The sequence below is a fragment of the Malaclemys terrapin genome, chromosome 4 (assembly GCF_027887155.1).
Source record: "Malaclemys terrapin pileata isolate rMalTer1 chromosome 4, rMalTer1.hap1, whole genome shotgun sequence".
In the NCBI taxonomy this organism is placed as follows: domain Eukaryota; kingdom Metazoa; phylum Chordata; order Testudines; family Emydidae; genus Malaclemys; species Malaclemys terrapin.
In genome coordinates this window covers 105,658,468-105,684,963 of record NC_071508.1, presented here as the reverse complement: position 1 = coordinate 105,684,963, position 26,496 = coordinate 105,658,468, and the positions used below count along the sequence as shown (strand labels likewise).

The window sequence follows — 26,496 nt, the reverse complement described above, 5'->3', positions numbered from 1 at the left end:
GCCACTGATTCAGTTACCATCATTTGAAAACAGTTTAACTGAAGGCCATTTCACACCTTAGCTGGAATTATTCATTCGCCTGGCTAATGGTAGTAGGTAGGCTGCTTCTGTTTGTAAAAATATATATCAAAATGTAAATATTCCAGTTCAAAAACCTACAATCAATTCGTCACCATTTGAAATCCTGAATAATCCCATAATTAATTCTGTTTCATAAAAAGATAGATATGTCACAAACTTGTGCTACATATTCCAGTTCCTATAGGTCATGCTATTCAAAAAGAAATTGTACGCATGGCCTTATGCATGCACTTGAATCTCCAAAGATAAAAAGCAACACCCAGCATGAACAAAGTCCGATTTCTATCTAATGAATAATTTGATGTCATCTTGGGAACTGGCCAGTGATAAGGATAACAAAAATGGGCACATATTATACGTTGTGAATAGCATGTGCAAGTGAAAAGAACAAAAGTAGTTGTTGTTGTTTTTTCAAAAGTATCAGAAAGGGTTTTCCATATTCTGGCAAGTGACAGGCATGCTGGTCAAGTGGAAGAGTTAACATCCATAATTTATTTGGCTGTGAAATATTAGAAGAGTAGCACTGATATGGCAGAAAGTTTGCCCAAAAAAACCCCAGATATGCAACATGATTTTACTTCAACAAAACACATTTTACATACCGCAAAATGTTGCATTCCTTGATGCATGTTTTTTAAAAGATTCTCAATGACAACAAATATAACTTCTTGGAGAGCTGCACACACAAGTTCATGGTCTTTCATATATTTGTGATACCGTTGGTTACATTTGGAGGAAACATCCAGAATCTTGGAGTAATTTCTCAGACAACCCATTGGGCATTTTGTCTTTCAGCAGAAATATAAATGGGATTCATAAAATGCTATCCCAAGACAGCAAGATGATTCTTAGAATTTTAGGTCACAAAAACATTATGTAGTCTGTTGTGTCTTTGGCAGCCAGAATGCACAAAATAATTTAAGTATTGTCCCAGATAAGGTCCCAATTATTGGTTAAACACTGACCACATGTTATGGAAAAACAGATGTGTAACCCCTCCTACAGATAGATCAAAACTGTTAGAATATACGTTTGTGATACTGAGGAATTTGCTAACAGTTGTTCTGTTTTACTCATGAACAGACACCCACTGAATATTGGGGTTTAAGTAAAGACAGTATTATTTTGCCCTAAAAACTATATGGTTCAGTATATATTGTATATACAAGTATCTTGCTTATTCTTTGATTTCTATTGTCTATAAATGGATGTTTTATTTTATATATTTGTGTACATATTTATTGCCTCTCATAAGGACACTCCTCCTGATTTTAAGAATTTTAATATTTAAAGTCCACTACTGCAAAACATATAAATTATTGCTTACCATGGCTAATATTCCCAAGTAACAAGGTCTTAAACAACAGGCCAGAAAAACCTGACTGAAATTTCCTATATTAGAAAGACAGAAAATTTATCTAGTTTCAGCAAATGTCAAATCAGTGGCTATTGCTTTTAAGATTAATAAAAGATATAATGGTTTCTAGACAGCCTCTAAACAAAGATTACTGTGAATGGAGAAGTGATTTACCAATAGTTACCGCAATGAAATTTCTTTAAAGGTTACAATCATCAGTTATTTAGCTGAACACTGCTGAGAACGGCTGGTCATTTTTTGAATAATGCATAATGTTCATTGTAGACTTGATCTGTATTATAACAATACAGATATTTCTAAAATAATGGAGAAAACTATCTGTTACTTTCCAATTGCTTAACGTATCATTTCCATGAAGTAATTGACTCTGGAAATATTACACAGCATCACCTAAGCATTCTTTTTGCAACCGCAACTTGGAATAATGTATACAAAATGAGCATAAGAAAACAAACTCATCAGCCTTTACAGACTTTTAAGAAAAGCTGTGATGAATACAGGGCAGAGTAAAGGACCTTTCTGAAATACTAAATTAAAATGATTAAATTGCTGTACATAGTCGAGGACAAATTTAAAACTAAGCTTTGAAATTTAATTATTAACATGAACAGACCATCACATTTGAAGGGGGGGGGGGAGGAGGGGGAAAGCAGTCGCCTACACATTGTAAGTACTTCTCATATAATTTTCCAAACGCCTTTAGGGTCTATTCAAGAAATTGCTTGGGGACACACAAAGTACAATGTCTTTCATTTTATTGTAGGATTATGAACCACACTTCATATGATGCTGCAGGCTATTTATGAGAGCTTGTTTATCCATATGAACTTCTTCAAGGGCAGCAGAAAAAGACCTTAATAAATGAAAATGAATTTCTTTTGATGTAATTTCACGAATGTTTGATCGGAATGCGTAACAGGTTTATGTTCAAGGAGAACTAGTAAGTAATAAAATATACATGCAATGTACAGTTGAACCTGCTTATAATGAATTCACATATAATGAAACACTATTTACTAATACAGTGAAGTAGAGTGAAAGCTCCACATTATTTCAAGGCACTGCGATGTGTAAAATAAAATCCTACTTAGTAATAGTGAACTTACACTTAAAAAAAAAAGGACTTCTTCTAAAATTGCAGCAGTAGAGCCTCCAATTGGGTGGAGACACAGCATTAAAATGTTTCATTCTGCTTTTTTGTAGGCAGAGGCGTGGGTGAACCTGAGCCGGAGTGCTTATATTTAAATATGTTCCTGTCTGACAGTGACCAGTGTTCAAATATATTTTTTTATTCCAAAACAGGACACTGAAAAAGAAGAGCGTATACTAAGAAAACTTACACAAGATTTTTTAAACCATGACCCACAGACCTGAAGAAATCAGGCATTCTGTACGACAGGCGAGCCTGTAATAGCATTGTATAGGGCTGCATGTGTTATTTCAACAGGTAGATTACAGATGCAACAGACAACAATAACCCACTTACTTTACATCACTACTGTAACAGCCTTACTGTATTTAGCAGCTATCCCAGTGCACGAGAACACGTACTTTTCAGAATGAAAGGATATAAGAGTAACACTTGCATATTTTTGATATCACAAGCATGATGATAACTAGTCATATTCTTATACTTTGAATGATGCCATTTCCATTCTTTCAGGAAAAATATTACATGGCAGATGGTATAAATGGACATATATGAATAGGGACAAATACATGTATGATCCCTAGATCATTAGTCTGGAAGTCCGTTGTTTTTTGCCCTCCCTGTCTATCTCCTTCCAGTGTAAAATTATGACATTTTTCATCTAATATTCTTTCTTCTAGCAAGAAGGGCAACTGAAAGCTGCCTACATAGCCAATGCTAATATCAGTATTAATATCAATACTAATAGTCAGCTGTCAAGTGCTGACCTACAAAGTCAGAGATTCCTATTTGTCCCTTAGAGGTGGCCACTCCTGATGCCTCTAACTACATACAGCCTTATACCATATAGTCCAGTCCAGTGTTTCAAGTGTATAACTAATGACAACAGATAGAAAATGAAGGGTTGATGATATCCTGCTCAATCTAGAATACGTCTCCTCTAAAACATAAAAATTAATAGCCAAAATAAAACAGAATGAAATTCAGTTCTGCCAAAGGCAGATCAGAGATCTAACAACCACTTTTTTAAAGGCTTTCAGTATTTCTAACTTCATTAAAAATTGTTACATTAATTATAACAGAAAGGGAGATCACACTTATCTGCCTGAGAAAAGGTAGGATTTAAAGATGACACTAAAAATGTCAGTCTTAAAAGATTATACACATCACCCGAAACACTGTACAAGACGGATTTACATATATGGGTTCTAAAGTAAGGCTAACAGCCCCTGGGCTTGGGTGCTCCAATGGGTACACAGGTCAGAAATACCCATTTAATTTATCTAACTGCTCATTTGAATACACAGTTTAGATGCTTACATTTGAAACTAGATCCATTTTGGCTAAATTTCTAACTACATTAGCTTAGAGGTCAAAATATTTTATGAATAAATGGTAAGAAAATAAATGAAATTCAGGTCTTCATTTTGGTGACCGACAAAATTTGAAGTGCTTGAATTTACTATTAACCTGAATTCAGTTTTTAATATACCATACAATAAATGACCCCAAGCCAAGAAATGTTACCATGCTCCACCCAAAATCATCTTTTTGTACAGTATGAAAAGAAACAAAAACACAATAACGGCAAATCACTTTACAACAAATCATTTAATCTCCATCTCCCAGAAACCTGCTATCATAGTTATACTGACAAAGTTTGTTTTTAAATAAAATATAAATAGAATAAGAGGTTTATTTCACCTTCACATGGTGTCTTTCTCATGCAGACCTCAGATTTCCACATTTGTATCCCTTTAAAGGATTTGATATGCAGGGAAAGAAGAAAGGATGATGGTAAAAATTTCAATTTAGATATTACTACAGGCTGCCACAATCCATACTAAACAATATTCTATTTTCATACCTTTTACTGATGTGTTGGGTGGAGGTCCTTCCATTCTCAAGTTCCACGGAGGATCCCCCTGATTAGCAAAGTCCCTCATTTTCAGATAGCTAATTGTAAGTCGGATGATGGATGCCTTGTCAAGCTGACTTGTAATGGCTGCAGGGAGCGGCAACAACTTTGCCAACTCATAGAATTCAAAATTTTCCTTTCCCCGGCGAGAGCGAGCAGCATCTCGGGACTTTTCCTTTCGCAAGGCTTGTAAACTGAAACAAAAACAACAAAGGAGGACATTCATCAGTATTAGTGTTCTGTCACATTTAACCCACTTGCTTTCATTGATGGATTCCTATACAAATTACCAACATTTTCCAAATGCTGACATGTACAGATATGCAATTTTAAGGATATACTTCAACAATACTATGCTCTTTCAATATTTGAATGCTAATGATGGTATTTTCCTTTCAGCAGTAGCAAACAAGTTAAGTAACCATTCTTAATTCAGTTCTGTCATCCTCTAAACCTGACCGCCCTGACCACCAACCAGTCTCACCCATTCACAGGGCAGATGGATTTGCCAGGGGTTTCCCTGGATGGATTAAAAAGGCTCCTTAACCATCGTGACCAATCAGAGCCCAGCTTTGTGTCACACTCTACCAAAGGTCATACATCTGACTCTAAGAGTCCCTCTTATTAAGCCTCATTATGAGAAGCTGGGGGAAGAGCAAAGGGCCACTCACATTCTCCTCCCACCATCCATGTGCTTTGGTAGATGTCTTATCCAAACAGTTGTCCCTTATCCTTGGGATATTTGTATTGCCATTTAATTGCTTACTGTATGTTATTGTTATGTTGACTAGCCATTGCATTTTCTTTCTGTTCAGATCAAGCTAGAATCCTATTTGGGTTTCCACTAGCTCAAGCTTATGATGTTGCAACTTTGATGGGGACATGGTCTTTGCAGAAGGTAAATTTATTCAGCAGCTCTGGCTGGCACAGTAGGAAAGTAGAAGTAACTATTTCCCATAAATGTGGGATTCAATGTAGAGGCAGTGGAAGATACACGTGAATGGGTGTGTGTGGAGGAATAGAAGGTGGAGAGATCACCCTGGCTTCTGCTCTCCAGCCCAATCATGGGCACTGGGGTGGCCGCTCCTGCACCTCCGGGTCCTGCTCTTGCCTCTGCCCCTCATATGAATATACAGTTACTGCCTCCCGATTGGTGTAGGTGTGCCTGTCCCCACATACTGCTGGGGAAGTGGCTGCCCAGAACCTGATTAGCTCTCAACTCCCAAACAATCAGCCAATGGGGAGGCAGTAACTGGAACTGGGTGGCATAAGGTCGTGTCAGAGGGGAAGTGCAGCTGAGCTGGGACTGAAGCATGGATACGGAGGCAGAAACAAAGTTTAGTCCCCACAATGTTTACTTTGCGCCCCTCTGCCCCACTCGTTCCACTGCCCCTGGGTTCAATATGCAGCTCTGACTAAGAGATCCACTGGCAGAAACTGCCTGGAGTCTCTCAGCAGGGGCTCTAACCATCTCTATGGAGGTGGAGCATGGCTTGTGGTACATGCCTGGGTAAGCCGGATAGTATTTCTGCACAAGTACCCAGAATTTGGTTTTGACCTTGGTGTCTGCCATTCAGTACCACATGTGGCTTATATGTGGGCTGAGCAGTTACAACTACCCTTTGCTGGAAAGACTATGTTCATTGTCTTCCTTCATTTGTTTACATTCTTGTTTGTTTAATAATGATATGGCCATTTCCTTCTATTTCCAAACTAATTTGAATCTTTGAGAAGATTACTGGCCAATGGATGGGATTGAGAGGAAGCTGCAGAGGGGATATATCTTGATTTAAGTAAGGTTTTTACCACAGCTCTACATCACATTCTCATAAGTAAACAAGGGAAATGTGGTGTAAATGTAATTACTATAAGGTGGGTTCATAATCACTTAAACACTGTACACAACGAGTAGTTACTGTCAAACTAGGAGGACACATATATTGGCGAACCGCAAGGACCTGTCATGGGTCCAGTATTATTTATACCATTTTCATTAATTACTTTGAAAATGGAATGGAGAATATGCTTATAAAATCTGTGGAACGGGAAAGAGTTGCAAGCACTTTGAAGGACAGGATTAGAATTCAAAATTGATAAATTGGAGAATTGGTCTGAAATCAAAAAAGATGAAATTCAATAAAGACAAGTGCATAGTACTTCACTTAGGCAAGCAAATTCAGCTGCACAAATACAAAATGGGAAATAACTGGCTAGGTGGTCATACTGCTGAAAAGGATCTGGGGGTTACAGTGGATCACAAATTGAATATGAGGTCAACCATGTGATGCAGTTGCAACAAAGGTTAATATTTGGAGGTGTATTACAGGAGCATTATATGTAAGATACAGGAGGTAATTGTCCCACTGTGCTTCGTACTGGTGAGGCCTCAGCAGGAGTACTGTGTCCAATTCTGGGAACCACACTTTAGGAAACATGGACAAATAGGAGAGAGTCCAGAGGAGAGCAACAAATATAATAAAAGATTTAGAAAACCTAACCTATGAGGAAAGGTTAAAAAAAACTGTCCATGTTTAGTCTTGAGAAAAGAAGACTAAGGGAGGACCTGATAGTCTTCAAATATGCTAACCGTTGTTATAAAGAGGACAGTGATCAATTGTTCTCCATGTCCACTGAAGCATGGACAAGACGTAATTGGCTCAATCTGCAGCAAAGGAGATTTAAGCTCAGTATTAGGAACAACTTTCTAAACTGGATAGTTAAATACTTGAATATACTCCCAAAGGTGTTTGTGGAATCCCCATAATTGAACATTTTTGAGAACAGGTTACACAAATAGCTGCCAGGATGGCCTAGATATGCATGGTCTTGCTTCAGCATGGCATATGGGACGTACCACCATTCATTTCTCAGTCAAGAAGGAACTATGCCCAACTAGCTTAACAGAGGCCATGGGCATACTCAAGCCCAAGCCAAGCTTGAGCAGTCCAATGGAGCTGAGAGCATGCTCAATCCTATTTTCAACAGCTGCACAACCTACTGTGAGTAGCGTCTAGTTTTGGTGAATCACATAGATAGGGCTTATTTTGTGGGTGGAGCTGAAGAGTACCACTACCCCTTTTACCCAATGTTATCCCTGGCTTTTTTGGTGAAACCTCTGAAAAATTGGTCAGATCCAGTTGCTTTACCCTGCTAAGGCACCACGATGCAGACAGAAAGCTGAGCCTTTACTCTGATGTAGAGGAATCCTCAAGGGACATAAAGGTTCTGGTTACTCATTTTTTCACTTCATATAGGGGAGGAGGAGAGGTGAGGCTGGACCATGCAATACTCCAGGAGAAACACTGAAGTGCTCCACCCTATGGAACTGCTCAATTTGGCACAAATTAGAACAATCCTTAAACTCCAAATTACACTGAGAGCCATTACAGGTTCCAGCAACTCCAGAATTAGAGGAGCAGAAGAGTAATTGCCTGCTAAACCCAAGGTTATGAGTTCAATCCTTGAAGGGGCCACTTAGGGATCTGGGGCAAAAATCAGTACCTGGTCCTGCTAGTGAAGGCAGGGGGCTGGACTCAATGACCTTTCAGGGTCCCTTCCAGTTCTATGAGATAGGTATCTCTCTCTCTCTCTCTATATATATATATATATGTTTTATAACTTGATATCAGAGGCACCATATCCCACACGTTAGAATAGACAGAGGCTCTTGAAGAAAAAAGGGGAGGTACCCAACTGCTAGCCCTAGTTGATTCTGAAAAATTATGTCACAAAATATCATGTTATGTCTACAAGAGCAAAGCTATTCAGGGTAATTTTAAGGTCTCTAAGATGTATTATTTATAATCTTCCTTTCCTTTTCTAGGCTGTACAGCAGAACTAATGGTGAGTTTGGTTTTACAGTTGGAGGAATACAATAGATCATCTTTAAAATGTTATTCAGGTACTATGTACATTTCTAAAGTAGAAATTCCATAAAACATAGCACATGCAGAATACATGATGGTGTGTTGTGGTATCAAAGTTTTATTGACACTCATTTGGGATAACCTCCATAACTCACTCATGACTTCAATATTCTTGTGCTCATTCCAGTCTTACACTGATACACCCTTTCTACCACACCCAACATGTATTCTATGACAGGTTTCAGAGTAGCAGCCGTGTTAGTCTGTATCCACAAAAAGAAGAACAGGAGTACAAATTTGTTAGTCTCTAAGGTGCCACAAGTACTCCTGTTCTTCTTTTTTCATGTATTCTATGTATCTTTAACTTTTATAGTCTGCAAAAATGAAGAGCTTCACACTCAGTGATTATGCAGACTACCATAGCATTTTTTTTTTAAAAAAGGTAACAAAATAAACATATACGCTGACCGACATTAATAATTCCTTAGATTATTGATGGTCTGTTTATTTTCTGCATTTGTCTCTGTTTTGACAAGATAATCAATTAAGTAAGTTTCAGTTTCAATTTTTAGCGCTGCAAGTCTGTGTTTCAAACAGAATCAGTGAATGTTTATATTTACACACAACTGCTCCTATTTGTATTTTGAAAATACAATCTTGGAGCCATTGTTATTTGTCTCTGGTTTTATATGGGTGTGCTTGTTTGGGTTTTTTTAAATTTGGACACATTTTTACATTGTCCCTTTAAACCCAATTCTCAATACAATTCAATTCAATAATCCCCTCAGTGAGATTCTTTTGAAATGTCAGTTTTCACAACTCTGACCCTGCATAATTACACCAGCACTACAGGTCCCATAGTCTTTTAAAGTGACAGCACTGAATTTGTAATAAATAGTGATTGGTTTGGAGGGCTACAGCAATAAAATAAAGCTCTAGGGACAGAAAGGTTGTTGAAACTATGATCTAATGGCTGAAGCCAATGGCAATGACACTGTGTGTACTTTAGTCTATTGCCCATTTTCATTAACTAGTACCAAAAAATGTATCAAATTCTCACAAGGTGTGTAAATTAGTTTTTGTAATGCTACGGAAATCCTGCGTTTTCACCGGTGGTGCTGGAATATTTAATAGTGGGGGAGCTGAAAGTAACTTACTTTTTACCTCATGCCTCCCCCATACACCCTCATGCCCCTGTCCGCACCCCCTCCATCCCCCAGAGCTGGGGCCAGGAGCAGGGTCATGTCTCCGGGAGGGCGCTGACCCAGGCAGGGGTAAGGGGGCTGAGGCCGGGGCCACAGCTGGGGGCAGGCATGGGGCCAGGAGCAGAGTCCCGGGCACGGGGCCGGCAGCCAGGACCTCACATGTGGAGCCAGGAGCGGAGCCTCAGCTGCAGGGGCTGGCAGCCAGGACCCTGGGAGCAGAGCCATGGGATCCGGGATCCAGGAATGGAGCCCTGGGAGCTGGGGGCCAGGAGCAGAGCCCCGGGTGTGGGGTTGGGGAGCAGAGTCCTGCATGTGGGGCCCCGCATGAAACCTGGGGGTGCTGCAGCACCCCTTGCACCCCTAGTTCCTGTGCCTGTGGTTTTCACAAGAAGGCCTGCAAACACTGTAAGACCCCAGAATTCTTTGCAGCACTGTACAGTGACAGCAGTGATCATCATCATACACACAAATTCAACTAGTGAATTTCTTAAGCCTCTAATAGAAATAAGGATTTCATTTAGTAGCGGCAAAACCAGATCCAGTACAATAATACTTAATACCTTATAATGTCTAACCATTTTATATGTAATCATTAAATACAGATAATTAACACATTTCTGTAGTCTTTCACCAAAAATCTCGAAGTGCACTATAAACATTCTTTAGTTAAGCCTCAAAGCACCTTTATCATCATTAGATTCCCCTTCACAAAAGGGGGAATCTAAAACACACAAAGGTCATGTGAATTGTGCAAGATCACACAGTGAATTATTGGCAGATAATAGACTAGAGCCCAGGAGTCCTAACTCCCAGTCCTATGCACTAACTCTCACCACTAAATAACACAGACTTTCAATTATCTGCATTTTTTCTGTACATTTTCTAGGGTAGCCAAGATAACACATCTAATTTTTAAATGGGTAACTAGGTTAGAAGTAGTATGATGTATGGAAATACAGTGCACTCCTTTTATCAGAGTCACATCCATCCTGGATATTTTGATTCTTACAAGCAGTTGATTCTTACAAGCAGACTATTTTAGTTAGTATAAGAATGATTTTGTCCTAGTGGTTTTGATCACTATATGCAGTTGATTCTTATATCAATGATTCTTATAAATGGAGTGCACTGTAAATATAGACTGCTACTTACACAACTTACTAAATGTACAGTAGTTTTTTAATTATACATGGTAAATACTAGAAATACACTTTCTCACCTTGTATTCAACTTACTACCACTAACCTACAGTGCGCCACATCACTGTATTACTCTTTTTTAGTTAAACCTATGCAACTGAATACATAGATGGGTCAATTTTAGCTGATTTGAGAGAGAGAAAGAGAGAGAGAGAGAGATTTCAAACGTTCTGACTTAACATAGCACTCTCTCATCAGTCCCTCTTTTAGCCACATTTCTGACTGGGATAAATTTTGGCTGGTGTGTTCAGGGAGACAAAGACAACCAAGGTGGGGGTTAAAGATGGTTCACATCAGTGGGTGAGCACAGCAGCTGGCTATTAATGTTTGAGTGGGGTATTACAATAATCTGTTGTCTATGACCACCAATGCTATGGCATATAAATGTCCCCCTCTCAAACTTCATTGATGATCCTGGTGCATCAGTGACCTGTGACAAATTAATTAAACCAGAAGACAGAAACTGGAACAGCACTGAATCCAACAGTCTACAACAGAGGATTTCTTATGAATTATGCCACTATTATTGTATCTGAACTTTTTGGCCAATACATTGACACAGTGGCTTCTGAAAGGGTATATCCAGTGCACACCAATACCTTATTAATGCAACAATGGGGGGAATTAAGATTGCATATAGAAAAAAGAAATGGGCTACTGATAGAGAAAAAAACATGGGGAAAAAGTAATGGTCCATGAATTGGTCCCTTTCACATTTCAGAGATTCTTATTGAACCTCCAACAAGGAAGCTCCTTGTGGGAGAGGAAGTGGTGATAACACTTCTGTCTCTCCCTCTGTGGCAGAACGTATGGTCCCTGACCTTAGCAGGAGGTCAGTTAGCCATGGGTGAACAGCCACGACAACTGACCTTAAAAATATTGGTTTTTCCAATGTGGTGGGCATCTATGGTTACGTATGTCCATAGGTATGGGAAAAGATCTGCCTTTTCCCCTTGAGATTGTGTCAAGAATTCTACCCACCTGGCCCCAAGAGACAGAGTGGAAAAAGGTAATCTTGTGGTCAAAGCACAATACTGGGACTTAAGAGATACTCACTCTATTTTCGAATTTGCAACATTTGAGTGTGTGCTTGATAAATCACTTAAGTAGTCCATGTTTCAGTTTCCTCATTTGTAAAATGGGAATAATAATTAAGGCTAAGATTTTGTCACAGATATTTTTAGTAAAAGTCATGGACAGGTCATGGGCAACAAAGAAAAATTCACAGAAGCCCATGACCTGTCCCTGACTTTTACTAAAAATATCAGTGAGAAAAATAGGGAGCTGCGGAGTCCCCACACCACCCGCAACAGCTGGGCTGCTGCGGGGGCTCCGGCTTGGCGCTCTGGGGGCGGAGCTCAGTGGTCCAGGATCCCCCGCCACCCACGAGGGCTCGGCATTCTCGGGGGCCCTCACCGCCCACAGCTCCCGGCTGCTGCGGGCTGAAGTCACGGAGGACTCTGGAGGTCATGGATTCCATTACTTCTGCGATCTTCGTGACATAATCATTGCCTTAATAATACTTATAAATTTGTTAATTAATGTTTGTAAAATCATCTTGAGATCCTTGAAGGGGAAGTTCCACATATGTACAAAGTAATATTATTAATTATTAAGAAAAGTTTATTGAACATGGAAGACGTCACCCTGGTTATTCACCAAAACCTTATTTTTAGTGCACTTCGGGCAATTACCATGATCATAGGTACCAAATGGATGCTATTGCCTAGGGAGGTTGTGGAATCTCCGTCTCTGGAGATATTTAAGAGTAGGTTAGATAAATGTCTATTAGGGATGGTCTAGGCAGTATTTGGTCCTGCCATGCGGGCAGGGGACTGGACTCGATGACCTCTCGAGGTCCCTTCCAGTCCTAGAATCTATGAATCTATGAATCTATGAATCTATAATCAGAACTGCTTGACAATACAACTTCAACAAGACCTTGGATTGTGGGCACAGAACCACCATATGGTCATGTGTTGTGATGGGAAAAGTTCCAGGTCCACCACACATTTGTGAGCATTGTAAAGGCAGGCAGGCAGAGACATTCAACTTGCACCATTACTGATGGTGGGAGGAGACCGCAATGCTGATGCTAAGATTCTCCATGTTTTATGTTTTGTTTTTTACATTATTCTAATAGCAGTTCTAAAGTACTTGTTAAATAATAGAAGTTTTTTTCAGTATAACAGTTACAAATGAGCAGAGGAAAACGAAACAAAATATACTGTGGTCCTATAGGATCTTAATCTTAATTGAAAATCAAAATCATGCCTGGCTTTGCAAAACTGTAAATTAAATACAAATAGCCTATCAAAATCAATACCTAAGCCATCCTCAAGTTTTGTTCATTTCTAGCTTCTATACTGTTATCAATGGCTCCTTTGGATTGTGTTTATTATTCTGACTTAACTTCTAAATAGGTATTTTTCTCCTTTCAGCTTTTCTTTTATCCCAGTTATTATTTTTCTTGGTAAAACTGCATACTCTCCAACATCCATGGATACTTCCCTTGTTCTACAGGTGGTATCCCAACTCAGAATTTAAAAACTTCTAGGATTACTAAAACTAATGAGGTTATTACATAGAAGAGAACAATATTTTTATATGAAGGGAAAAATACTCCCAAAGGACTTGGAGGAGAGGGTCAAAAACCTTTTACATCTGAGAAGTCAGCTAAACAGATTTTTATGGATTCCCCTAATTGTTTGCTTAGGAGATCCTAGCATTGCACAGTTCTACTATTTATCAATCAATCTGGCATGTAGCCTCAAAGGAGGAAGGCAAACCTGTATTAAAAATTCAACCATCAAAAATTCATCAAAGGACTCCAGGATTTTAATTCATGAACCTTTGAACACCCTCAATACTTGGTCAGATCTCTGGTCATAGTTAGCAGTGGAATCTATAGTTACTACAATATCTACACTTGCTCTGACATGTGCCGCATGAGGAGACTTTCAGGTGAAAGTGCAACATATAATCCACTGAGCCACAATGCCTTTCCAAACAGTTCTTCTCATCAGACAAGATATATCTGACATCGGACTAAGTTCAAAGTCAATCAAATCAAGCCCTGTGCATGAACAAACACTTTTCAGGGGCATTCATTTTTCCATGCCATAAATATCAGGGCTCTTACAAGGCAAAAGTTAGCCAAAAATGTAAACAAAACTATTATCTGGCATTATCATGAATAGTATAGTCCACAAATTGAAGCCCTTTAATGCTGTCCAAGAAAAAGTAATGACTGCAGAAACCTTTCTTTAATGTGTGAAGAAAGCTACACTGTATATGCTGCAAGTTAAAGCTGGAACCTTCAAGTTCAAGGTAAGAACTCTGCTGCTTAACTAATGCACTGCTCATAGCTGTCATCATTAATTTATGTTAGCCTCTGTAAACATCAAGAGTATAATAGGCCAATTTCACAACTAAATATAGATGCACATTTTGCCCTTATATAAATGGCAGATTGCTGCTGTAGATCATCACTGCAGCAACACGTCAGTAAAGATGCACTGTTTGATGGTCCGATGCTCACACAATATATAAAACCAGTTGTAATGGTTGTTTGGAAGCAAAGTGTAACATAGCAGCAAAATTTCATTTGTTCCACAAACTCAGGATATATTAAGCTTCGCTGACAAAGACTGTTTGATGTGCTAAATCAGTTTGACCTTCATTTTTGCTTTATATTTCTCATTTAACACATGAAATGACCATTTTTTTCTCTATACAAAAAAATATCATAGAACTGGAATACCATTAAAATGTCGCCTTTCCTTATATGTAGCAAAAAATAAGTTTCAGGTATTTCAACAATTTTTGTAAATGAGATGTTATAAGTTGTTAAAAATAATGCACATATTAATGCACAAGTTTTTGATAATCACATCTAGGTTTTGTATTTGTTTGACATCAAAATGTTAAAGAAGTGGATCAAGTAAATGCATGGTCAGTAAAGGTGTTTGAATCTTATTAAATTAAGTGTTTGATCACCAATTAGCATCTTTGTTGCAATGCTTTAAATGACAGCCTTTACTTTCAAAGTGAGTTATTAGAACAGTAATAATAGGAAGGTTTTCTAGGATGTCTAACCAACATTCTACACAATTTTTTAAACTATTGTACACTTTAATTCAAACAGCAATTAAATATGCTGATATAACACCAAATCTTTTAATTGTACCATTCAGCTCAGACCCAAATTCCACAACTGAATTGTAGTGTTGTGATCTTTTTTTGAACCATGCAATTGGCAGCGTCAGGATAATAGAGAAACTGCAGTTTTATCAAGCAATTTTGCAGCACCAAACAAACAGCACTTTACCTTGGAGCAACTTGTACATTTCACACCTTAAATTTCTATTTACCAAATCAGCTAATCACTTCACAATTGAACTTCTCAGAACAAAAAATTATCAATTAAAGTGGTTGAAACTCCTGCAAATTATCATTTAGGAATGAAGTAATTGCTTTCATCAGGGCAGAAAAGCCCGCCAGAACAGAAATGTCACTTTAGATTAGTGTTCTCACTCCTGAAGCTATGGATGACACAGCTGATATAAGACTAAATGCCAAGACCAATCAATTGCTTTTGTGGCTCTGTTCTGAGCTGCTGTAAAAGGGGCCATTTTCTAGGATCTACTCTTCATTATAGTAAATGCTATCTCCTTGGTAACATAATTCCATTTCTCATAAATTCTGTCTGAGAGCATTGTCCTAACAATGGATGTTTGTGGAAAAGAATGCTGTTGGTTTAATGCACAGAATTAAGTGTGAATGGCTGTCAAAGTACTATAGTTTACTTGTTCTTAAACATAAATTGAAGCCTTCTACATTAAAAAAAGAATACTTAGGCGGAAATGAATGTTCTGAACAAGCATAATATATTGTATTTGGAGGTGTTGGGTTGCTGATTTAGAGTTGTGACTTTTTTTTGTATACATATGTTCTATCTATAATGGGCACACTGGTCTTTAACAGAAATCTGTCAGTTTAAGAGAGAGTAGATAAACACTCCACTTATTTTCACAGCAGTGTAGTTTGGAAATGTGAAACTGCTGAAGAAAACACGGTCTCATTATCCTATGACATGCTATTTGTTAGCAGATTCATCTGTATATAAAAGCCTTCTTTGAACTGAGCCCTTACTGGAAAATATCTGTATTTCAATTTGTATTGTTCATCTTCCTAAAATACTAAAAATCTGAGTTATGGGCTCCAATTAAAAGGCTATCTGAGAAGCTAATTTGGTGGAACAGCAGCAATTTCCTGCACTGATCTCTTCGTGACTGAAGTTTGGAAACAAATTTAGCATTACAGGTCTTAGTCCAAAACAGGATGAAAAGTATTCTCCTGTCAATGAGCATAGGCAATTCCAATTAACAATAACAAGAGCTATGGGCCACTAGAATATACTGCTAAACATATAAAGAAGTCACTGATTCAGTATTAAGAGGAAGAGTGCAACTTTACTATAGTACTTTCTAGGGGCAACCAATGAAGTACAATAGGCATGCTGTTGCCAACTCTTGCAAATATAACACGTTTTGTCTCCTACTACTTCTACAGCTGATGTGGAAGAGGTCTACGATGAGGATATGAAAGCTGAGTGCTCAAACCCTCATGATGAGCTGGGGGGGGGGAATGGCAGGGCAGAAAAAAATATGAATATATCACAGTCAGTATAGGTACCCTGCCACCTGTGCAAGCTCCAAAAATGTCAGAATTTGATTTAATAAACTTATCTTTCCAGGAACCAAGCTTCATTCTCAAAGATCTAACAGTAGCATTTATGGGGGACTGGATGCCTGAGTGCATTATTAATGAATTCTAGAGCCTTGCAGCTGCAGGTCACCAAGTTTGAATCCTGTCCAATTCAGAAGGGACAAAATTCCTCTCCCCCCATCTGACAGATATTTGGTAGCCCCTTTATGAAATGAGTTCAGCAAGTCATACATCACAAACTCACCACCACACTAGATTGCAAGTTTTTTAAGGCAGGGAATGTCTCTTACTATGTGTTTGTACAGTGCCTAGCACTATGGGGTCCTGATCTCTGTTGAGTCCTCTAGTGAAAGCTCTTTTGAGAGGGGCTAGAATTACCTGACTCACTGTAAATTTGCAAGAGGTGGCAATACTATAATTGTCAGACACACATTGGGGATGGTCAGTGGAGTTTAAAAAAAAAATCAAAAGACCAAAAACTCCCAAGAATTAGTTTTTAAATAATCTCGATTCTTAAGCCAAATTCATGATTTTGGGGGGATCTAAACTCATGATTTGTGAACTTTTAGAGCTGGCAATGATATAGGTATTAGGGCTTGAGAAGAAATTATAACAGATGTTGCACAGGGTAATGCTTTGAACTGACCCCTCATCTGTAGTTGTGCCTTAGTCCAGTGCTAGCAGGAATTACATAGGCTAACTGTCCTTATCTACTTCACCCTACCTTCCCACTGAGAAAAGTATGCTTAGGTTACCCCTCCTGGCCTCCCAGTGCATTTAGGAATGGATCACTTAAAGTTGCAGAGGCTTACAGCCAAGTTGGGGAGAGGGAAGGCATCCCCTACATACCAGGGCAAGCAGAAGGGTGCATGTGTGTCCCTTTATAGATTGGTAGTGAGCTGACTAGGCCTCTGACTACATATGTTACTTTGCACAGAGTCACACATGTCCTATAGGAGTGGTTCTTATTACATACCATTGCCTCGTCAGATGGAAGGGGAAAAACTGGAGAACACTGAGATAAAATAGAACTAAATAGTGTAAGTGTTCAAAAATACTTGGAAACAAAATTTTAGAATACTATGGAACAAATTACCGAATCAAGGCTCAACAAAATCTACAATATGTTCTTTCCCCCACTCCTGCCCTCATCCCCATTTACTGTAAAAATGTATATACAAGTATGTAACAGGGCTAGAAAGGTCAATACTAACAACTATCAATTCAATTTTGTGGTTAATATTTTCGGAAGAATATTGTTAACATCAGCATATGTTGAACAAATTATTGCAGCCTGGTAGTAATATTACAGCTATGGTTGATGGAAATTCCATTTCCAATTTCAGTCTGATATAATTTTTTCAAGAAATAACTTTTAGGGCCAAAATTTTTCATGCTGGGTCTCAGCCCAGAAAAGTTTGATACAAGTTGACAAAAGTTGATACAAATTCACAGAGCCATTTTTTAGTTATCTGAATGTGAAAAATGTGTTCGAGGTACACATTATAGAGACTTACAGGACTTGATATTGTTATATTTTTAACAATTGTAGCTTTGCATAATTTAAAAAATCATACTGTTTTCCAGAGGGGTCAGGAAGGAGGGTTCTCTCTCTCGCTCTCTCTGTACAGCATTTCATTATTGGCCAGGCGTATTATTGGACCACTGCCAAAGGCATAATGCTGGAGTCAGGATATCTATGGTCTCCTCCAGTATTGCAAATACTGCTGTATTTGAGAAATTAAGAATTTTTTCAGACACTTTTTGAGTTCATCTACTGAAGATACAAGAATCTCTTTATTTTCAGACTTGCTATGCATATAGTCAAAAATGAGGAATATGTGCTTTATCTTGGCTGACGACATTTAAGCCTTATTTTAAAAATCTATGTCCTTTCTGTAACTGCATATTCAAATCAGGTATTTGCACATGATATATACCCAATTTATGCTCAGAACTGTCGTACATTCATTATTTTACAACTCACTGGAATAGCAGACCAAGGACAGTTTCTAAATACAATCTTCAGAGGTTGTTTGGCCAAAAAGAGTGTGGCATAAAAAATGGGCAGTTTGTACACAAAGATTACTCATGATGGTGCAATATTTTCTGATCAAAGTTACAATATTCCTAAATCTTTCCTTATGTCAGTTAGTATATGGCTATCAAACTTGTCTACAATGTATACCACTATGATTGGTAACTCTATTAGGACAGTATCACCTTTATTGTTTTTTTTTCAATTAGACATAAATCTGATTCTCCATTAAAAACACCTAACTATGAAAACTGTAACAAAGTGGTCTCATCTATCAAATTACACAATCTTTGAAATTACTGTATTTAGTAAAAGAATAAAATTAACCAAATATTACCAAAAAAGTAACCCTATTGCTCATGGTTCTAGGTTGTGTGTATAATATAAAAATAAAATATACATTTTCTTTAATTCATTCTGTACTTTGGTCATGAGACCTACATATTTGAAATTACTGAAACATATTTTTATAGAACTTTCTTTGTTATCAGTACAGCTATTCTTTTTTTAACCAAAACATTTATTTTAAAATGCATCCATCTGGCTGCACAGACTAAAAAAAGTAATAAAACATACAAGTTATCACCAAAGTTATAAAATATAAATGAAATCTTCCAAACTAGGACTCAGACATCAACTTGTAGAGCTCCCTCAAACCATTTTCCCAGAAAAGGCCAGAGTGACTTATAAGCCAACAACCACCAGGGAAAGCAAATTCCAGAGTTGAAGCCCCTTCCCTGAAAACTCCTTGCCTTCAGCTTCTTCCCTGCTTTATTACAAAGCAATAACTGCCATCCTTTCCATTTATTATCCCACCCAAATGAACAGGTTGAGAGTGTGCCCACCTACATAAACTATATCAGCAACCCACCAGGGGAGATTTCTATGGTTCTTCTTCCTTGCATTAAGCCCATCAAAAGGGGTCTGCTCTATGAGTCTTCTCCCTCCAAAATGCTCTGTTGAATGTCATATCCTCTATCACACCCCATGCTAACATCTTCTTTTATGACATCCCACCACTACTTCTTGGGGTGACTTCTCTTGTCTTTTTCCTTCAGTCTTGATCTTTTCAACTCTTTTACCCACACAGCAGTCAGGACATGACCAAACCATCTGAGTCTGCACTCCCAATTTTTTTCATTTATGGGTGCTACTCTGAGCATGTGTTTAACATGCACATTTCTCATGTGGTCTTTCTTGCTTACACCACTCATCCATCGTCACATTTGCATTTCTGTGGATCATATTTGCTCATGCTCAGTTTGCTCATGCATCTTTGTTGACTAATGCTCACAGCCCTACATTATAACTGGATGGACAACCACTTTATAGATCTTCCCTTTTAATCTTACTGATATCTTCCTGTCCCATACTGCACCACTTCTCTCTCTCTCTCTCTGTCTCTCTCTCTCTCTCTCTCTCTATATATATATATATTTGAGCCAGGCATTTATTATCCTAGCTCTAATATCGTCCTCCATTAAACACAGATAATTGAAATTTTGCATTTTCAGTACTGTCTACCCACCTAGTTTCAGGGATAATTCTTCAGTGTTCAACCTTACTGAAATTACACACCATATATTCTTCTTCCTCTAGTTATTTTGAGCCCTATTTCTCCAACAAATCCCTCCATATCTTTCACCTTACTGCACAGAAAGATATCATCTGCAATCAACATGCAAGTACTTCCAACATGCAAGTACTTCCATCCGTATGTTCCTTGTGAATGTATCCAGGATGAGGATGAACAAGAAAGGTCTCAATGTTGACCCCGATGACACTAGAAGTTCTGAATATTGACCTTGCAACTAACTACATGGTTATGATTCTTATTGTGGCCATGAAATCTTGAGCTTCCCAAAGAGTCATTATCCACATAGATGCTAAAGTCACATGGAGAAATTCAGGCAGGATTTTCAAAAGCACTCTGCCCATTTCTACACCACAAACTTTTGCCGACACAAGTCGTCATAAAGCGACTGCAGTTAATATATTGGTTGTACATGTGTATACTTGGCTCCCTGCATCAGCGCTGTGCATACTAACTGAGAGGATTTGTGTCAATGCAGGATGCCCCATGGGTAGATATCCCAGTATGCAACTTGCCACCATCCAGCGCAATGTCTTTTGGGAAGTACTGGCAAATCATAGTGGGACAGAAACAAGTCACAAAGGGGTGACTGGGAGCAAAGGGGTCAACTTTCCAGCATGCAACTTTCCTCATCTCGTAACATCATCTCTATCCCATAATTTTCGCATGTTTTTAAAAAAATCTCATGAACCAGCGCAGCCCTTCTCCCTGTCTACCATCTCTGACAGAAGCATAAAGCCTGCACAGCTCAGCACTATTGTCACGAGCATTGCAAACACAGGATACACAATCCCCCAGTATTTGCAGAGCCACAAGAAGAACCATATCATCAGGGAACAGTTATTTTGTGGAGACTGCTGTGGGACCTAGTGAGAAACAGTTCAAGATTGTTGGTGGCATTCATAGAGCAGCTGCAGATGGTGAAGTGCCACTTCTGGGCCCAAGAAACAAGCACTGACTGGTGGGAGCACATCATAATGCATGCTTGGGGTGACGAGCAGTGGCTGCAGAACTTTCAGATGTGAATGGCCATATTCCCAGATCTGTGTGCTGAGTTTGCCCCAGCCCACCAGTGCAGGAATGTCAAAAACAGAGCTGCAAGGACAGTGAAGAGGTGAGTGGTGATCCCACCACAGAAATTTGCAATGCCAGATTGCTAATAGTCAGTGCGAAACCATTTGAATGGAAAAATCCACTGTGGGGGCTGCTGGCATGCCAGTGTGCAGGACCATTAATTGTATCCTGCTACACAGAACTGTGACTCCAACAATGTACAGGACATAGCAGATGGCTTTGCAGCAATGGGGTTCCCAAACAGCAGTGGAGCCACAGATGGCATGCATATCCCCAACTTGACACCAGACCACCTTGGTACAGAGTATGTCAACAGAAAGGGCTACTTTTCTATGGTTATGCAACCTAGGATGCTTCACTAACATCAACATTGGCTGGTCAGGAAAAGTGCATGATGCTCACAGCTTTAAGATCACAGCACTGTTCAGAAAGTCACAAGCAGGGACTTTCTTTCCCTAATGGCAGATTATCATTGGCTATGCTGAAATGTCAATAGTGATCCCAGGGGACCCAGCTTCCCCCTTGCCCTCACGAATCCATGCACCGACCATCTCAATAGCACAAAGAAAAGATTCAACTACCAGCTCATCAAGTGCAGAATGACAGTTGAATGTGCTTTTGGTAAACTGAAGAGATGCTAGTATAGTTGACTCAAGATTGGATCTCAGTGAAAAAAAATAAACATCCCAATGATTGTAGCTGCCCACTGTGTACTGCATAAGGGGGGAAAGTTGCCACTAGGGTAGACAGCAGCTGTCTACTGAGTGTGAACAGCCAGACACAAGGGCTATTAGATAAGCTTAAAACAGCGCTATGTGCATTAAGGAAGCTTTGAAAGACCACTTTAAGAGAAAGCCATATTGGGGTGTACTGTGCTCTACCTGACCCTGGTGCTTTTGGGGCCTGTTAGATATTGTGTGGTACTTAGTGTACATCTTTGAATATAACACTGTCAATGCACCTATTAATTTTGTGGTGCTTGCTGTACATTTATGATTATTACTCTGGGTTGGTCGCTCAACCTATGAGTTGTGTAACAAGTAAGTGAGTGCTTCAAATACCGCTAGGCATTCTGCAGCATATGTTTGGAGTAATAAAGATGAATTATTTTCCAAACAATAGAATTTTATTAAGTAGTGAAAACAGTGCAAAAAAGTTCTGTGCAAGTTAAAAACAAATAAATTAAAAATTAATACATTTATGGAACAGAGATTCCAAAGGGGAAAGAACACTCTGACCTTAAAGCCTATGAGTCCATTTTAACTACACATACAGCAATCATGGGTCTCACAGGTCAGTGTATGTGAAGCTGTGGTTGTCCTTAAAGTCTCCCGATGTGAAGCGATAGGGGTAGCGAGGTAGCCCCTTAAGCCAAATGGAATGTTCTGGAGGGATCTGTAATGCTCTTTTCCATAGACTACAAAGGGAGGCGAGCCCATAATTGTTGAACCTGTAGGTCCACAGGAGTCTGCAGCATCTGTATTTGCTGCCAGAGAAGTCCCATTATGTCCTGGTGCATCTCCCTCTCCTTTTTCTGCTGGGCCTCACTCCTGTTCACTCTTTCCTTCTCCATACAATCTGCAATATTCATCCTCCAGACCCTCTGCTAACAGTCTGATGCAGAACTGACTTGCAGGATCTTGCTGAACATGTGCCTCTTCTTTCTCCTCAAGTGGCTCATCCATTCCATGGGTGTGCAGAGGGAACCCCTCACGGCTGCAATGGCAGCAGCTACAGATAAAAAACATAGAGGTACCATTGTAATAACAGAAAGCAAAAGTTAAGATTCAGAATTCCTTTCCCTTGCTCCCTTAAAGTTTTAAACAAGACAAGCTTACTGACACTTCTGCTCAGGATTGCTTGTGCACAGCACCACTCATGGTGAATTCACCAGCCATGGTGAATATGGCCCACCAGCGGCGAGGGAAATGAGAGGGAATAGCTTGGTTGCATGATACTATGAGTACAGGGCAATGACACTAAATGCTGGCATCATTTTCCACAGGCCGTGATTTTAGCTGATTGTCACTCCGCAAGAGTGAAATAAGACACAGAGAGCACAGCTCTTGCTTGTGTCCTGAATCTGCCCAGGCCTGCATGCTACTAGCATGCGTACCGCAATGGTACCTGACAAAGTTATAGCTGAATGGCATGGGAAAGTGTCCTACCGAGGAGGAGGAAACAAGGCTACTATCCTAGAAAGCTTCAGAAGAGGATTGCAGAGGACCTCCATAAAAGTTTCATTGAGATCTCTCAAAAGGATTCAAGGAACATCCTTCATACATACATAAACAAACTACTCCACATGCCCCTACTTGCTTAACTCTAGGTGGGAATGAAAAGCAGATAACTCTACCTCTCTTTGCTTTACTGTGACATCTTCTAGTAAGAGTAAATTAATGAAAAGTCAATAGCTGTCTCCTGTTAGGTTGGGGGCACTATCAGTACATCACTGTAATGGGAAATACATTTACAGACTTACCTGAGGTTCCTTCCCCAGCTTTGGGCTCGCCTGTACTCAACTGCTGGAACTGACTGGATAGTGGTGAAGTCTCAAACAGGTCCTGGTTCACGGCACAGCTGGATCCCAGTCATGTGTCCCCCATTCTCTAGTTCTTCCTCCTCAATCTCACTGTTTACGGCAGGAGCCTGTGACTCAGACTCCTCTGAGATAGCCACAGTGGTTTGCAGGGTGCTGGTGGGGTCTCCGCCAAGTATGACATGAAACTCTTTGTAAAAGCAGCAGGTTTGCAGCTCAGCATGAGTCTGACTGTTGGCCTCCCAGGCCTTATGATATGCCTGCTGCAGTTCCTTCACTTTCACACAATGCTGCTGCGGATCCCCGTTATACTCCTTCTCCTGCATCCCCTGTGCAATCTGATTAAAGACGGCACATTTCTACATCTGGTCCTCAGCTGGGCCTGCACAACCTCTTCCCCGCACAAGCCCAGGAGTTCCAATATCTCCTGTCCCAGGCCAGAGCATGTCTGGGGCATGTAGCTGACATGGTCAGCTGGGTAGTTGCACACAAGCTGCACAACCAGGAAAGGGCATTTCAAAAATTCACAGGGCTTTAAAGGGAGTCTCCCAGTCTTCGTGACCCCTGGGAAGTGGAATTCACAATTGTGACCAGAGCAGTCAATGTCGAGCATTGTGGGACAGCTGCTGAAGGAAGGGTATGGTCAATATAGTAACCCAGCATCTACACTTGTGTTCCATCTACCACAGTACATCGACCATAGCTCAATGCCACTCAGGGAGGTGGTTTCACTGTATCACTGTAACAGAGCACTTACATCAGAGGGAAACAAATTTAAGTGTAGACACATGCATACCCTGGTTGACACAAGATGGCATACTTTGACCTAATTTTGTTGGTCCACTGAAGTTAAGCCCAACACTGAGTGTTTTTCAGAATTCCATCTAAGTCTGTGTAATGCCAATCACCACAGAGATGAATTCAATCAGTTAAACTAGCAACAATTTGGTGCTACGTGGAAATCTGCATACCAACATCAGCCCCATTTTAATTCCATCCTGGGACTCACATGGCTGAAACACATTATCAAGGTTTGGAATGGGAAATAGTTTCAATGACACATACAGCTAATGGTAGTTACTGTATGATGTTTAAACCTAGCAATTGTATTAGCTTTGTGATGGTTGTGAGTGCGGATTTAGATAGGGAGAAGAAAGGAGAAAGCAGGAACCATCACAAAGAGCTATTATACCTGATGGGCTCTACACAAGACAGATGAATTGAGAGCTTCAGTATTCAAAATAAAAAGGATACAATCATATGTCTGGTTAACTTACAGGAAATAGTTCCATAGACAATTTTACACTAACTACAGTGATTTGAGCAATTTTTTAAAATAATACCAGCCAATTTCTCTCCATTATACTCTGCTGGCAGAAAATAAAACATTTTTCTTTGAAATGATTGCCTTTGGTTTTGTTAAATCATGCAGTCTGTCAACATGTGGTCACCATTTTTACATAATCTTTCCTGCTTCTCTGGAAAAGAATGAATTTGCAGTGTGATCCCTGATATAAATATGTAATCCGGTACCAGTTAAGTCTGTTTCTCTTACTGCAAAAAAAGATAGGTAAGCAACTGCTATATTGTAATATGAAAAGAGTCAAAATCATAAGGTTATACCTCAAATTCCTAGACATATACACAACAGATTTCTACTTGCTATTTCTACTCCTCTTACTGTAGTAACTGCAAAAAACACAAATTAAAGAAGCGGGGCCTAATTCTGTCTTTGCAGATGCCTGCACAACTCCGTAATGGAAGTTACATGAATGTAACTGGGGCACAGAAATGGACTCTTCAGTGTCAAATGCCTTCATAAAATTAAATATCTGAAAACACAATGTAAAAGCCTCTTTTATTGGTACACAACATGTTTCAACAAGCCCACTACAGCTGAACAAATAAAAAAGGTTCCAAACTTTTGCTGTCATGTATTAATTCTGCTATACCTGGTTGATCGGAAGACACACTCATCCTAATAAAGGGACTTAAACAAAAAGGTTAAAAGATGTAAAGGGTGTAATAAAACCTTGAAAAACTAAATGTACAATAAATGTGTTCTTTATAATGTTTTTCTTTAATTAACCTTTTAATGAAATCTTGTTTATTCCGGGAATATTTTTAGTTGTCTATTTAATGTTATTTATTCTTTGCTTTTTAAGCTAAACTGTATTGCAAATTGGAGATTGCATAAATCACGTTCCTGCTGAACTCTGCTTAGTGATGAAGACATAGCAGTCAATCTTTATAATTCAATCACAACCACATTGACAGCACTAGTTGGAAGATTTCAGCTTATGTAGCCACTATTTGTATTCTTAAGAATGCCATTTTCAAGAAACACCCAACGCGAGAAACTATACTCTTGAGAGCAAGGAAGGAAAAGCATCAGAAGTGTCCCAGTGATGTGTAAGAGGCATCATACCTGTATAATGCATAATGCCTCCTGTGCACTCGGGAGCAGTTACACTTACTACACCTTTGAAGATGTTCAAGCAGTATTCCCTAGCCTGATGGGACTACTTATTGCATGAGGAGATGGGAGATGTGCTGCCCAACCATGCTCAAGATCTCCTTTCTCCTACCCTGTGGCAGAAAACACTGTGGGCACCCCTATTTGTGGCTTGAATATGATTATCTGATGAATGGGTGTCTAGGAGTTTTAGGAACAGGGTCCTCCCATCGTTCCCTCTAGCACACATCAACATTGCCCGCCATACA

The 26,496-nt window shown here is 39.3% G+C and overlaps 1 protein-coding gene across 5 annotated transcripts in view; it reads right to left on the bottom strand.

The window, feature by feature from the left end:
* NPAS3 (neuronal PAS domain protein 3) overlaps window positions 1–26,496 on the bottom strand; it is an 821,267-nt gene that overhangs the window by 580,734 nt on the left and 214,037 nt on the right. For 4 of the 5 annotated variants that reach the window (XM_054028283.1, XM_054028280.1, XM_054028284.1 and 1 more), the window contains 2 exons: window positions 4,477–4,721; window positions 4,314–4,364 (listed from right to left, as the gene is read on the bottom strand). In XM_054028283.1, coding sequence (XP_053884258.1) covers window positions 4,314–4,364; window positions 4,477–4,721 — 296 coding nt within the window. The remainder of the gene's footprint in view (window positions 1–4,313; window positions 4,365–4,476; window positions 4,722–26,496) is intronic. The other variant, XM_054028282.1, reaches the window with a different exon arrangement.